This window comes from Mesocricetus auratus, unplaced genomic scaffold (genome assembly GCF_017639785.1).
Source record: "Mesocricetus auratus isolate SY011 unplaced genomic scaffold, BCM_Maur_2.0 Super-Scaffold_4256, whole genome shotgun sequence".
In the NCBI taxonomy this organism is placed as follows: Eukaryota; Metazoa; Chordata; class Mammalia; order Rodentia; family Cricetidae; genus Mesocricetus; species Mesocricetus auratus.
The window spans coordinates 99,532,911-99,546,992 of record NW_024429182.1 but is presented as its reverse complement, the minus strand read 5'-3'; the positions used below and the strand labels follow the sequence as shown (position 1 = coordinate 99,546,992).

At 47.7% G+C, this 14,082-nt stretch overlaps 1 protein-coding gene across 2 annotated transcripts in view; it reads right to left on the bottom strand.

Annotated features, from left to right (window-relative positions):
• Positions 1-9,371: 9,371 nt before the first annotated feature.
• Positions 9,372-14,082, bottom strand: part of Uvrag (UV radiation resistance associated) — a 238,447-nt gene continuing 233,736 nt past the window's right edge. For both annotated transcript variants that reach the window (XM_040758261.1, XM_040758264.1), the window contains exon 15: positions 9,372-11,195. In XM_040758261.1, the coding sequence (XP_040614195.1) occupies positions 10,496-11,195 (700 nt within the window). In that variant the 3' untranslated portion in view covers positions 9,372-10,495. The remainder of the gene's footprint in view (positions 11,196-14,082) is intronic.

Genomic DNA, 14,082 nt, shown 5'->3' with positions numbered 1-14,082 from the left:
TGTATGTGTGTGTGCATGTGTGTGTGTGGTGTCTCTCTGTGTATGGTGTCTGTGCATGTGCACGTGCATGCCTGTATATGTGCTATCTGTGTGTGGTGTCTGTATGTGCATGCGTGCATGCATGTGTGTGTGTATGCCTGTGCGTGCATGTGTGTGCACATGCATGAATGTGTATGTACATGTATGTGCGTGTACATGCATGTGTGTGTTGTCTCTGTGTGTGGTGTCTGTATGTGCATGTGTGTGTGCATGCCTGTGTGTGCATGTATGTGCATATGTATGCGGGTGTGGTGTCTGTGTGTGTGTGTGTGTGTGTGTGTGTGTTGTCTCTCTGTGTGTAGTGTCTGTGTGTGTGTGTTGTCTCTGTGTGTGTGTGTGTGTGGTGTTTGTGTGTGTGGTGTCTGTGTATGTGTGTGGTATCTGTGTGTGTGGTGTCTGTGTGTATGTGTGTTGTCTGTGTGTGTGTGTGTGTTGTGTGTGTATATGTGTGGTGTCTCTGTGTGTGTGTGTCTGTGTGTGTGTGGTGTCTGTGTGTGTGTTGTCTCTGTGTGTGTGTTGTCTGTGTGTGTGTGGTGTTTGTGTGTGTGTGATGTGTGTGTGTGTGTGGTGTTGTCTCTCTGTGTGTGGTGTGCCTATCTGCAATATATACTTGCTAGTGTGCATGAGTGTTGAAAGTCAGAAGTTGGCATCAGTTGACTTCCTTATGCTCTCCAGACAAGGTCCCTCACTGAATCAGGAACTAGACTGTTTGGCCATCAAGTTCTTGGTGTCCACCTGTCCCTGCTCCCCACCCCGGCACTGGGGTACAGATGCACAAACCCCTACTCTGTTCCGTTCCATGCTTTCCTTTGGGTGCTGAGGATTTGAACTCAGATCTTCTAGTTTGCATAGTAGGTGTCTTACCCTCCATGGCACCTCCTAGGCCTCTGGGAGCCACTTTTTAAGAGACAAAGAGACACAGATGAAATGGCAATAATACATTTAACTGAAGAGAAGTTAGATTAAAGCATGTATGTTCTTTCAGCACGCCAAGTCTCTGGAGTCAGTGTGAGTCTCCCATCTTCTCGCATCTCATCGCAGCTGGCACTTTTCAACTGCTAACAGCTGCATGTGGCTCGCACCTCCTGGACTGCACAGTGCAGTAGTGTGCAGGCACACTAAGCGACAAACATCGACCAGGAGTATTTCCTGGGCGTTGTGCATCCCCAGAAGCAGGCACAAGTGGTGTTGGCAGTCTCTGCGATCTTCATCTTGGACTTGCTCATGCACCAGGGACTGCAGAGTGGTGTGTGGCTAGTTCTGTGGCCCCTTCTGAATCTTTTCACTCCGTTTTCCGAGAAGTCAATGATTTAGTGAGCAAAAGGGAAGTGCCTTCTTCTCTTTCCTCCACAGCTCTCAGAGGGACCAGATGTGTGTGGGACAACTCAGGTGTGTGCAGCAGGCAGTGTGGGGTGGAGGCAGGAGGATGGCTGGAAGAGTCCAGGAAAGACGCTGTTAATCCAAGCCCACCCTCCCTCTTCTGGCCATTCAGGACAAGCAGGCAGGCAACCTCCTGGCTAAATGTTTCATCCTCCAAACCCACAGAGTCCTCAGACACCCTCCGGGTACTCCCCTGCAGTCCTCAGACACCCTCAGGATACTCCCCTGCAGTCCTCAGACACTCTTAGGATACTACCCCGCAATCAGGCCCCTCCTAGGCTATCTGCTCTTAGCAATCAGATCTATGCAGAGACAGCTGCATTCACTCCAATTCTCCCTGTCCTATTACCTACATTTCACAGATCTCACTCCTCTCATGACCTTGTCTTCTAGAACCTTCTCTCTGTCACTATATCCTTCTGGGTCACACACACTCTTTCATTTTCCTCCCACATCCCATTTCTTCCCTCCTTCCCCCTCCCCCTCTCTCTCTTTCAGGGTTTTCAAGACAGGTTTTTCTTTGTGTAGCTCTGGCTGTCTTGGAACTAGCTCTGTAGATCAGGCTGGCCTTGAACTCAGAGACCCCCCTGCCTCTGCGTCTCAGGTGCTGGGATTAAATGTTTGGGCTACCACTGCCCAGCTTTTTTTTTTTAAGGTTTATTATTTATGTTATGAATGTTCTATCTGCATGTCTGCCCTTATGCCAGAAGAGGGCACCAGATCTCATTACAGATGCTTGTGAGCCACCATGTGGTTGCTGGGAATTGAACTCAGGACCTCTGGAAGAGCAGTCGGTGATCTTAATTGCTGAGCCATCTCTCTAATCCCTTTCCTTTTCCTATTTGCCATCTCTTCACAGGTACCTCTCACAGGTTCCGCTGAGTTTCTCTTCCCACTCCTTCCTGTGACTGGCCTGGGCTTGTATCTGCTGAGCCTGTGCAGGGCCCCTGGGATGCTCTGCCCTCCCCCGCAGCTGCGTGCTCAGCTTCCTGAACCCCCGCCCCAAGTCTTTCACCCCAGTGCATGAGCAGCTCTTCTGCTTTCCCATCTCAGCCACTCACTGGCAGCTTCTCACGTTGTGGCTGTGGCTGTCTGTGCCAGCTCTGGTGTCGGTGTGCCATCACACACATGATACATGTCCCAGCATCCAGCAATGTCTCTGCCGTTGCCTCTTACCTGGCTAGCAGTCCTGCTTGATTTAAGTCCCCACTTTCCTTTTAGGGGTGTCTGTGCTGCATACATGCATGTGGGTATGCGTATTTGTGTGTGTGTACCCACATGCATGTGGATATGTGTATTTGTGTGTGTGCACACATGTACATGGGTATGTATACTTGCGTGTGCACATGTGTGCGTGTGTACATGTGTGTGTGCATGTGTGTGTGTCTGTGCGTGCGCATGTGTATGCATCTATGGAGGCAGCCAAGGATCAGATGTCTTCCTCATTTGCTCTCCATCTTAATTTAACTTTATTTTTTGTATGAGTTCATGGTGCCTACAGGGTTCAGAAGTTGGTATTGTATCCCCTGGAACTGGAGTTATGGATGTTTGTGAGTTGTCATGTGGGTGCTGGGACCTGAACCTGGGTCAGAGGCAGAGGTAGGAACAGCCAGTTGAGCCATCCTTTGAGACATCACCTCAGCCAAGGGCTTTCCCTGAGCTTTCATGGAGCTCACAGATGCAGCTAGACTGGCCAGCGAGGCCCCTGCAGACGTCCTATCTCTACCTTCCAGGTGTTGGGATGTCTGGCATGCGTGACAGTGTCCAGATTCTTACATGTGGGCTGGGGATTGAACTTGGGTCCCCACGCTTGCACAACCAGTATGCTGACTGAACTCACTCCAGCTCCCTAATTTCATTCTCTTGAACTACTTGTTAAGACAAAGTAAAAGCTTAGTCTCTAAGAAGCCTCCTGCTACCCTGAGGCCTTGAACACCTGTGAGTTACATTTTACGTGCTGACCTCGGGACTGTGGGCTGTTATTTTACCTTTCGAACAGTTCCGAATATCCACTTACCCCTTCTGCAAAGTGTCCCCGTCCCCCAGCACAATCCCGGTGAGGTGCTGCGTTTGCCCTCTGCGTGCAGGAAAGACTACCCAGACGGAATCTGCTCCTCCTTGGAGGGCAGCTGCTGAATGAGACAGCTGTGCGCTATGCATGCAGGACACAGGTTCTCTAAGAGGCTCGGGGTACAGAAGAAGGGACCCTGACAAACAGGTCAGGGATTGTTGGTGTCCACTGTCCCTGGGACCTGTGTGATCTTGTAAGGTCCTTCAGGATGCCCCAGTCAGGTGATTAGTATGCTGCATTACTGTCGGCTGTCTGTCATCAGGATCAAATGCAGTCATGAGTGCTGGGACAGGCACAGCATGGTGTGAGCCTGAGGGTCACTTCATAACTGGAAGAGCACGGAAGGCATGTGTCAGCGTGGCAGGGTAGGACAGCCCAGTGCAGGCAGCAGGACCTGGGGTTAGGTGCTGGCTTCCCAGATTGTGGGGGCTACTCAGGGTATTCACTAAATGACCCCTCCTCTTTTTACTGAGCCCCAAATGCAGTTGCATAGTCTGATTTTTATCTTATCGGAATTCTGCCACTAACAGTCAGGAATGCCCCTTTTCAAAGTGTACATTTTTATTACTATCATTGTATGTTTTTGTATGAATGATGTATGCACAGATACATGTGTTACAGTGCATGTATGGAAGTCAAAAGGCATTTATGTGGAGTTGGCTCTCCCTTCCCGTCTTATTATGAATGGTATCCAGGGATTGAACTTGGGTCCCTTGGCTCATGCGGCCATTTATGGGCACAGGGATGACTTCACACACATTGGGCTGCCACAGACCTCCCAAGGTACCAAGAACTACAGTTGTGAGTTACATGTCTCTTGGGGCGGTGTCTAAGCTTTGTCTCATTCATGCATTCCCTCCCACCCGTACACATACTCGCCCAGGGTCACAGAAGTGAAGTATAGCGGGTGGGTGTGGGAGTGAAAGGTTAAAGACCATTGCATAGAAGGTAAGCCGGAAATCAGGACTCAAGGACCATGTGATCTGTGGGAACACAGCCAGGCTGGGCTCCTAGAGGATTATCATGCTCCCTGTAGGTGAGTCAGAAGAAACAGCTTTGCTAAATAATGTTTTGAGAGAACGAGTGAGTTTCTTATGGCATTAGAACCCACCTAGTCTTCTTGGATAATATGCTTGCTTAGGCTATTTCATGCATTTTCTTATCAAACTAAAATTAATGTGTCCTCCATCTAACTGGAATCTATCTTCAGGAAAAGCTTCATGTCTGTTGAGTTTTCATTTTGTCAATTTTTTTGGTGTCAAGGATCAAACCCAGGACCTCATGAAAAGTCAGTAAGTACTTTACCACTGGGCCACTCTGTCCCTGGCCTAAGCAGATGTGTGCATACTTGAGTATATGCTTCCAGAGACTAAAGGTCAACCTTGGGTGTCATTCCTTAGATATCACCCATTTTAAAAAATTGTGTCTGTGTGTGTGTGTGTGTGCGCGCGCGCACGCACGTGCAGGTCCTTGAATATCATGGCACATGTATGAGGGGTCAAGGGTCAGCTTTCAGGAGTTGGTTCTCTCCTTCCACCATGGGATCCAGGGATGGAGCTCAGGTTACCAGGCTAGTACAGCAAATGCTCTGACCTGCTGTGCCAACTTGCCAGGCCATCACCTTGGTTTTTGAAGCAGTGTCTTTCACTGGCTTTGAACGGGCAAGCTAGACAACTCAGCCAGCAAGCCCCTGTCCGCTTCCCCAGCACTGGGACCAGAAGTGCACATCTGACTTTTTCACATGTGTTCTGGGGAGTGAACCTGGGTCCCCATGCTGTGTGCTAATCACATTACCCACTAAGCCACGGCCCCAGCTCCCGAGGCAATTTTTAAAAAGTCATTAGTAATTTTTGTACATTTAAAAATTAAGACCTTGTTTCAAGGGCTTTAAGTAGATGGCAGGGTGGCGACTATTCCAGTGTCTGCGAACCTTGTTCGGAGGCAGGCTGCAGTTAGGTGGCTTGGCCTCCAGTTCCTCACAAGCAGGCAGAAGACAGGGTGGAGTACTCTCTGGTCCCACCATGCTCGCAGGACGAGGCAGGCTACAGGAAAACCCTGGCTGAGGTTGCTGGGTAGAGGAGTGAGGGGGTTCAGAGAAGGCTTATGCCTTCTTGGGTCACAGGGCCAGGGAGGGAGGAGCTGCTCGTGCCTCTCAAGCTCTGACGCCGCCCTTCTTCAGGTGCCTGTGTGTGCTACAGAGCTCTCCTGCCACCATGCGCCTTTCTTACCCGCTGTTGTAATTATCAGTTCTTGCTACATTTATTATTCATGCTTTATCTGCAGACATGCATGCCATGGCATGTGTGCAGGGGGGGGAGGACAATTTACAGGAGTCCGTTCTCTCCTGCTGGTGTGTGGTTTCAGGCAGTAAACTCTGGTTGTCAGTCTTGACAGCAAGCCCTTTTATTGTTGAATCATCCAAATGGCTGTGCTGCTATTGTTGAACAGATTGTGTAGTTCAGGCTGTCCTGGAACTCACTTTGTATACCAGGTTGGCCTTTAACTCACAGAAATCCTCCTGCCTCTGCCTCCCCAGTGCTGGGATAAAGGGCGCATACCACTACTGCTGACTGTATCTCTCATCCTTATGTGTCCAATCATTGTTTCTCTGGTTTGCTGACATTGCTGGCCTTTATAGACATTTCTTTCATCTATTTAAAATCTGGCTGAGATGTCTACTTACAAAACTGTAATTCCATGTCAGCTCTGGGTTCCCATTCAGCAGATAATGGATGTCAGAGGCTGCTTGGAGGACATTTGTGGCTGCAGTGATAGAGGAGCTCCTCTGGACATGTCACACCAGGAACCTGAGGCATTAGGCTCCTCAGCTACATGAAAGCTCTGTTCTGCCCCTCAGCACACCCAGAAGCCTCTGTTCAGAGCTCAGTTTTGCAGACACCTGGATCAGTGCTTGCAGGAATTTCTCAGTGACTTGTTGAATGGGAGTTCCTTCCAATAGTGCTTGGTTAAAAGGGGAGTACTGGGTGTGGTGGCTCACACTTTGATCCCAGCACTGGAGAGGCAGAGACAGGCAGATCTCTGTGAGTTTGAGACCAGCTTGGGCTATCTAGTGGAACCCTGTCTTGAAAAACAAAACAAATGAAAAGCTGCGAGCACCTTTGTTCAGCTGTTTGTCTTTTCCAACCTGTCAACTCTGGGCGGAATGTTTCCCTAATTCACAGCCGAGGAGCCAGGTTCTGAAAAGTGACTGTGCCCAAGACACAGTGGGAAACCCGATGAGGCTCAGGCATGCTCATTACCACAGCAATGTGGCCTCCCACAGGACAAAGGCCGCGGCACCACGGTGGCGGCCAAGGGCAGGGTTTTTCCCATTGTTTAAAAAACGCCACACATACCACTGTGTGGATGTGGAGGCAGAGGGACGATAACTTTTGGGAGCTGTTTTTCTCCTACCTCCGTGAGTGTTCATTCTGTGGACCAAATTTCCATCAAGCTTGGAATGAGGGACCTCTCCTGTGGAGTCATCTTCCTGCCTCTCTTTTCAGTTTTTTAAAAAAATAATGGAGATCCTTAAATGTTTGATGACTTGAGGGGTAAAGATTCTAGTGGCAGAGAGGTGACCACTGTCATGGGTAACAGAACCCAATGTCTAAAGGAGACAGATGTCACACAGCAAGAGTCAGCTCTACTGATCATGCACATTGAGGACACAGGGCCACAGGATGCACTTTTTCACACACAGAAAAAGGAAGTAACCACTTACTAGTATCCCTAGCGTCCAGCCTCAGTTGGCTCTAGTAATATTTCTGGTCTCAGGGACTTGTGCTGCTTTAACCCCCTGGGCAGGAACTTTGCAGTGGTCCATGGACCCGTTAGGAATGATAGATACTGTCAATTTGACATGCTAAAGGATCACACTGGGGTCAAGCCTTGGCCTGTGAGGGATTATCTAGATCAGGTTAATTAGGTAGGAAGACCCGAGAACTGTGGGAGGCACCAATCTTCAGAATAAAAAGAAAATGAGCTGAGCATTGACAACTCCTCTGCTTCCTGATTGTGGAGCCATGTGACCAGCTACCTCAAGTACCTGCTGTGGCTTCTCTGCCATGATGGACTGTGTGCTGGAACTGTGAGTCAGAGTGACCCCTTCAACCTTAAGTGGCTCTTTTGTTACAACAACGAGAAAAGTAACGGATCCATTGATTCCTGAGTGTCTTCCAAGCACACACACAAAGCCTGGTCTTGCCTCAGCTTCTGCCTGCCTGTGCCCTCCAACCGGACTACATCTCCACCAGTTATCACGATGAGCGTTGCTGAATTGCTAACACAGCTGTAACACAACTACACTATGAATCCTTATTTACTCTGTTTAGCCCAGTGCCACACACATGGGTAGGGTGGGTTTGAGAATCAGTGAGTGACTAGCTGACTCTTCTTAAAAACGGGTTTTCAGAGTTAACTCAGCTTCAATATGAAATTCAAAACAGGAGAAGACAGGACTCAAGCTTAACAGGGAAATCAAATATACTTTTAACTCTCAAAATAAATACTGCTCCGTTTTATTTTACAAATACAGATGCTGAGTTTTCCTCCAGTTACCAACAGACCAGTTTCACATGCCACTTATTATTGGTGGTGGTTTAAAACTTATTTAAATAACCAGTTAGTCAGGATAAATGGGCACCATTAGAACTGCTAAAATGCATAGCTGGGTACGATCTTCCAACACTAATATTCTGAGGGGGGAAACATCTCTGGAATTTTTAATGTGGCTAAGGGGAAATGGAGAGAGAAAACACAATCAAATATTCATTTTATAATCTGTACAGGCTGTTAGAACTGTCTCATCTGTGTGAAAACTGAAGGGGCTCTTAGCTGTTCAGAAAAGGATAGCAACAAACTTTCCATTCCCATTTCTACCTCCCAAGCAAATTTTGTTTTTATTCTTTTAGTGATGTACAAGACTAATTAAAAAGACCAGTAGGAATTAAGGTCATTTGAGGATTTGGCTTTGGCAACTTTAAACAAAGGTAAAGCAAACTCAGTAGCTGCTGGATGCTCCACCTAGGGCACAGCAAGTGTCACAGGGTGCCAACCCTGGATGCAGGCTTATAAACATTCCGATCCATACATCACTGGTAACGCAGGGCGTCTGAACGTCTGGGTAGAACTGATCAGCCAGAGCAAATGTGAACCCATGCAAGAGCTCCATGCGGTGGACAAACCTTCAAAGCCCACACTTAGGAGAAGTTCAGAAGGCAGAGACTGATGGTAAGAACTCAGACTCTCTGGTGCAGCCTCCGCCCTAGGGAGGTCACAGATCACCTGGAACTCTCCTTCCACTGCACTGACCTCCAACACCTTTAGCATTTGAAGATGCTGCTTCCCTGCAGGAGTCCACAGCCTCTGTATCCTCCACCCACTTGACTCCAAAGAGAATGAGGGGGATGCCCTGTGAAGAAGCCTCATCCCCACTAATGGAATAAAGTGGACTTCCTCAGACCAAGCAAAAGCTTCCCACTGCATAGGACAGCTGTCTGCTATGTAATATGTCTGTGCATTTACTGTACAGAAATAATGGTATGAGTTAGTCCATCCAGCAACATAGCTGACAACTAAAGCTGGGTCCAGGGATGCTTGGACATAAATGGACATGATTATGAGACCCATGAGTTAAGAAGCTATGTGGGAAAACACCACTACTGGGGAATACATTTGTGAAGTATGTGTTGCTTTTCATTGTATGCAAACTCAAATGAAATCAACAGCATCAGCTTAGATACGGCCTTGGATTTTGTCCAGGCTAATCTTGTCATGATGTAACATGAAGAGATACAGGTTCAGTGTGGAAAACACCCTCCCCCCCCCAAAAAAACCCCAAACTAAAACAACTGGGGGTGGGGTGAGGAATCCGGTCAAGTGAAGTAAATTCAATTTTTATTCTTCTATACAATACATGGATATGTGGATACGTTTTTCTTTAAGAGCTTGCAACCCTGAGGCAATGTCTGTGGGTACATAATGTATAATGCAACAGTAAATGAAATCTGAATGCAGAACGACAATGGATGTCAAGAACATAATTTAACATTGTGAAATTGCACAATGTCTACGCGTCATCTATTCTCTTAACCCAGCTACCTCTCAACTGTCTTGCTGTCTGCAAACTGGACATCCTGACTCTACGTATACTTGTCATGTATAATGGCTTCCTTCTGAATGAAACGTAATATGTTAACTTGGGATTTAAATCTAGGGCTCTTTATCTGGGGAGCGTATTGCTAGAGATGTGCTCAGTTTTGGACCACAGCATCTGCCCACATAAAATCTTTGGCCCCAAAGGAAGCTGGCTGCCCCGACCTTGAGGTTTCTGAGGGTCCCCTGGGATCCACCACAGGAAAGTTTTTCATCAGGGTATGGCACACTAGATGAGACGGGACATCATGTCCGTTGGTTTTAGACTAGTGAATCTACAGCCCCAGCTTTCAGGGAGCATGACCCATCTTAAGAAAGGAGGGCCACAGTGGGGTCTGCAGTCTGACTGTGGTACTCGGGCTGGAGGGCCTGGAACAAGGACCCCCACTCTGGTTCTTATTCTTCAGCTTAACAGATGGCCACAGAAGTGGCACAAAGCTATTTTTTGAATATTCCATTTTGCAACGTTTTACAAACAATGGCCAGGGCAAATGCTTTTGAGAAACTAAAGGTGAGTTTGTTCTGTTACATATATATTATCATCTTCCTTCTGAAGAAAACACCCATGTGTAAATAAAGCGCAGACGAATGCCTATAAGATGACTCGAGCTGTAAGTGCGAAGGTGACCTTTGCCTGGAAACAATCACCAGACCTGGAAAGCAAATCTCCCGGACTGGCCTCATTGGTACCCAAAGATCCCGAGCTCCCTCTGTTCCCAAAGTCAGCCTTTCTGAGGAATCTCCTCCACTGATACTCATTTGTGTCAGAATTATTGAAAAGGTTAAGTGCAGCTTGGGCCCGGTGGAGGCCAGCGGCTCTGCCCCGATCCTGCTGTCTGCCCGCTCCCCTCACTTATCGGAACTCCTGCGTGGCCGGCGGAAGCTGGACACGTTTTCGCTGAGGGCGTAGATCCTCCGCGAGAACTCCTCGAATTCCCCCAGCACTTGCTCGTCGCACTCCACTGCCACCGCACTGTCCACTGGGATGCAGCTGAGAGCTTCGAGTTGGTCGCCCGAGGTGAAGCCAGTGGCTTCCAGGCCAATGATTTCTTCTGCTTGCTCCACTGCGCAGCAGAGCTCAGCTGAGGGGGCTGGGTGGCACTGGCCGGGCAGCAGCGCACTGGCAGAGCCAGCCTGCTCGCTGGGCAGCGCAGTGCCATTCACCGCTGCCAGGTGCCCGGGTAGGGCTTCCCCCTGCTGGCCGGAGTCCGAGTTCCCATGGTCTGCACGTACACTGTTGCCCAGGTCTACTCCTATTTTCTTATTTTCTTTGGAGAAGTCCAGGGAGGTGTCCAAGGAGGAGGATAGTGGTGTGACCTTCCTCTCAGAGTCTCCCATGGTGGGCATGGCCACCCCGGGCTGTGTCAACGCCGAATTGTAGCTGGGAGGAGGGGTTTTGTATTGGAGTCTCTCATTCTCTGAGCTGGCCCGTTTTCGATGTCCTTTGTCTGGTGAGGGGATACCCCCAGAGAAGCCTACATCTGCACCCCCAAGCATGGAGCTTTGTCTCTTTGGAACAGGGATGGCACTGGAGGTGTGATGTCTGTCGCTAGAAGACAAACAAAAATGAGAAGTTACTTTCTGCTTCTGAACTCACTAAGACCTTCTGGGACCAGAGACATATTAATAACAGCATATTTTAGATTTGAGATAAAAACAAATCCCCAAAGAAAAGTAGATTATTATCATCTTACATGGTATTTGTTATAGTGTTTAAAGCAAGAAATACCACAGAGCATGCTGCAAGCAGGATACAAATTTATTTAATATATTTAAGACAAGAATGGCCATTGTAGGATAGTGATAGAAACCACATCACTTGGGGAAAAGCTGAAGGCTATGATGGATCTGCAAAGAAATGTACGGCATTCCCAGTCATTTCTGTAACAGTTGTTGGGCCCTTGGTGCTCTTATGCTGGCCTTGACTATTCCATCCTATGAAAAGGGCTCAAGCAGGATGAACTGTTCATGGTAACTTGCTGATGGATGGTCTTTCTACCATCTACTACTTATCTGCTGGCATTAGAAAACCACACAGAGAGCATCAAGGGAACCCTCCTTTCTTTTTAATGAGACATCACCATGGGAAATGGCTTTTCTTTTACAAGGCTAGTCACATACATTTTTATAATACTTGATTTTCAGTGCTCCCCCTGAGCCAGGAAAAACAATCATTGTCCAGCCACACAAAACTTTAGTTTCTGAAGTAATTAAACTTATATCATTCCACATGGGCCTTGCAAAGGCATTGTCAAGAAAGTAGAGTAAGCCTGAAATAATAAATAACCACCAGTTAATGGGGTAGAGTAGCAGACCCTGAGCCAGGGTTGCGACTTTGCCAGCAAAGGCTGCAGGGAGCGCTGACAGTTGTTCTAGATGTTACTCTGGATGAAGTTAGCTTCAACACAGCTTTATCAGTGACAGCACACAGAGGTGAGGGAGGTGCAGCCCATCTAACGCTTATCCTTCAGATGAGGACACTCACAGAAGTGAAGGGACCTGTCAAAGGCCTGAAACCACATAACAACTGGGTACTGCAGCAGGAGAGACAGTCAGAAGTGAGAGGGCTCTGCCTCCAGGGACCTCCCAATGTTGCAGAAGAAGTGCATTTACAATTATCCTCGTAACATTACTTTCAAATTACAATGTCAGTTGAGCTCTGATGAACAAGGGACCTACGGTGCCTGTGTCCACAGAGAAGCCTGCAGCCACTCACTGCTCATTCTCTGGATTATGCTATAGTCTCTTAATTTCTGGAAAAGGCACTCATAAGGTGTTCCCCCATTGGCTGGCACATCTCCCTTGGCCATAGTATGGTGTCAGCGAGCTTCATAAGAAGAAATGGTTTCTGGGATACATATCAGACTGGGCAAGTGGCCCAGCAAATGACTTTTTCTAGTTCTTGAGAACAAAACAGCAAAATCTGCTGGCCTCTGTGTAGGTTTTCAGGTACTGACTATGCTGTCACACCCACTGGGATTGGCTGAGCTATCCATTTTGGCCAACCTTGTTTTATTCTCTGAACGATCCTGCAAGCTGACCAGGTAAGTACACAAAAGGGTCCCAGCAGCCCTCAGCCTCCGCATGGACAAGACCAGGAGGGCAGGGAGCTGTGGAAGAGGTCACTGAGTGTAACCAGAAGCCAAGCACTTCATGGCTCTTAGCTGTGAAGGGTGAGGGCCCTGATAGCCCTCTGTGTGGCTCTGGCACTACCGCCCCTCATTTCCTGCTCTACTCCGCTGACAAGGGAGGCAAGGAATAAAAGACACACCTCGTGTGCAGAAGGGATTTCTGTGGCCCTTACTTGTTTCCACACCCTCTAACAGCTCTCCTTGATTTTGCACAACAGAAAAGATGTGATTTTCCTCCTACCAGGTACAATGGGAAGGGAGAAATCATTTCCTGGTTGTCCATCTATTACCTTCTTAGCACCCTGGTCCCCATGCTTCTGCCATGGGAGCGAGGCTGGCTGGTAAGTGGGTTGTTCAGGGCTAATGATCACACCTGCCCTTGACTCAGTCTGACTAGTATGTTCCAAATTCTACCAACCCTGTCTGCATCCTGAGGCAGGTACAACCCAGGCTGAATGCCACTGCTGAGGCCTTCCCAGAAGCCCAGCTCAAAGCCTGGCTGTTTATTCTCATCTCTCTGCAGTTTCTCAGGGCTCACAAGGCAGCCTTAGTGACATTTCTTGGCATCTCTTTGTGACAGTCTTCTCTGGGTTATTCCTATTTATTTATAGGAGCTCAGGAAACGAGAGTGTCTGATATAAATGGGTAAATTATCAAAATCCACGCTCTCTTATAACTGGTGAGAATATGAAGCCAGATGTGATGAAACACATCTGTAGTCTTAGCACTAGGAAGGCTGAGGCAAGAGGATCTCAGTAAAACATTGTCGAGTTATTCTTGAAACCCACAAGGAAGTCTACATACCTAGGAACTTTTGTCTTTTCCCTCTTAGGTTTGAGCTATATAAGATGAAAAACCTTTAAAAGATTTTAATATTAAAATCTTTCATGTAATTTTCAAAAACAGAAAAAAGGCATTTCTTGCTGCCTGGGATATCAATATGAACTGTATTGCTAAGCAGTGACTGAATGAAGGGCTTGCAGGGGTTTCAAGGTCAATGGCACAGGGTGAGGGTTGCTGTGTCCTTCCTGTGGCCGCAGGACTCAGGCTGACTAGTTTCTCTTCTTAGCTAGCCCCTAAGGACTGTGGGTAGTGTGCACAAGTGTGTGCACTATATTTTGTTCTGTGTGCAAAATGTTCTGGAAGTCTCAGACATGATATGCTTTATATGAACTTTGCAAAATTAATTTTAGCCACTTGGAATGGGTGTTTCTACATGTAGAATCTTAGCAATATTACAGATTTTAAGATAGTTGAGTGCTGAATAGCTAAGCTATTAAATGATGACATTAAAATTATACATTA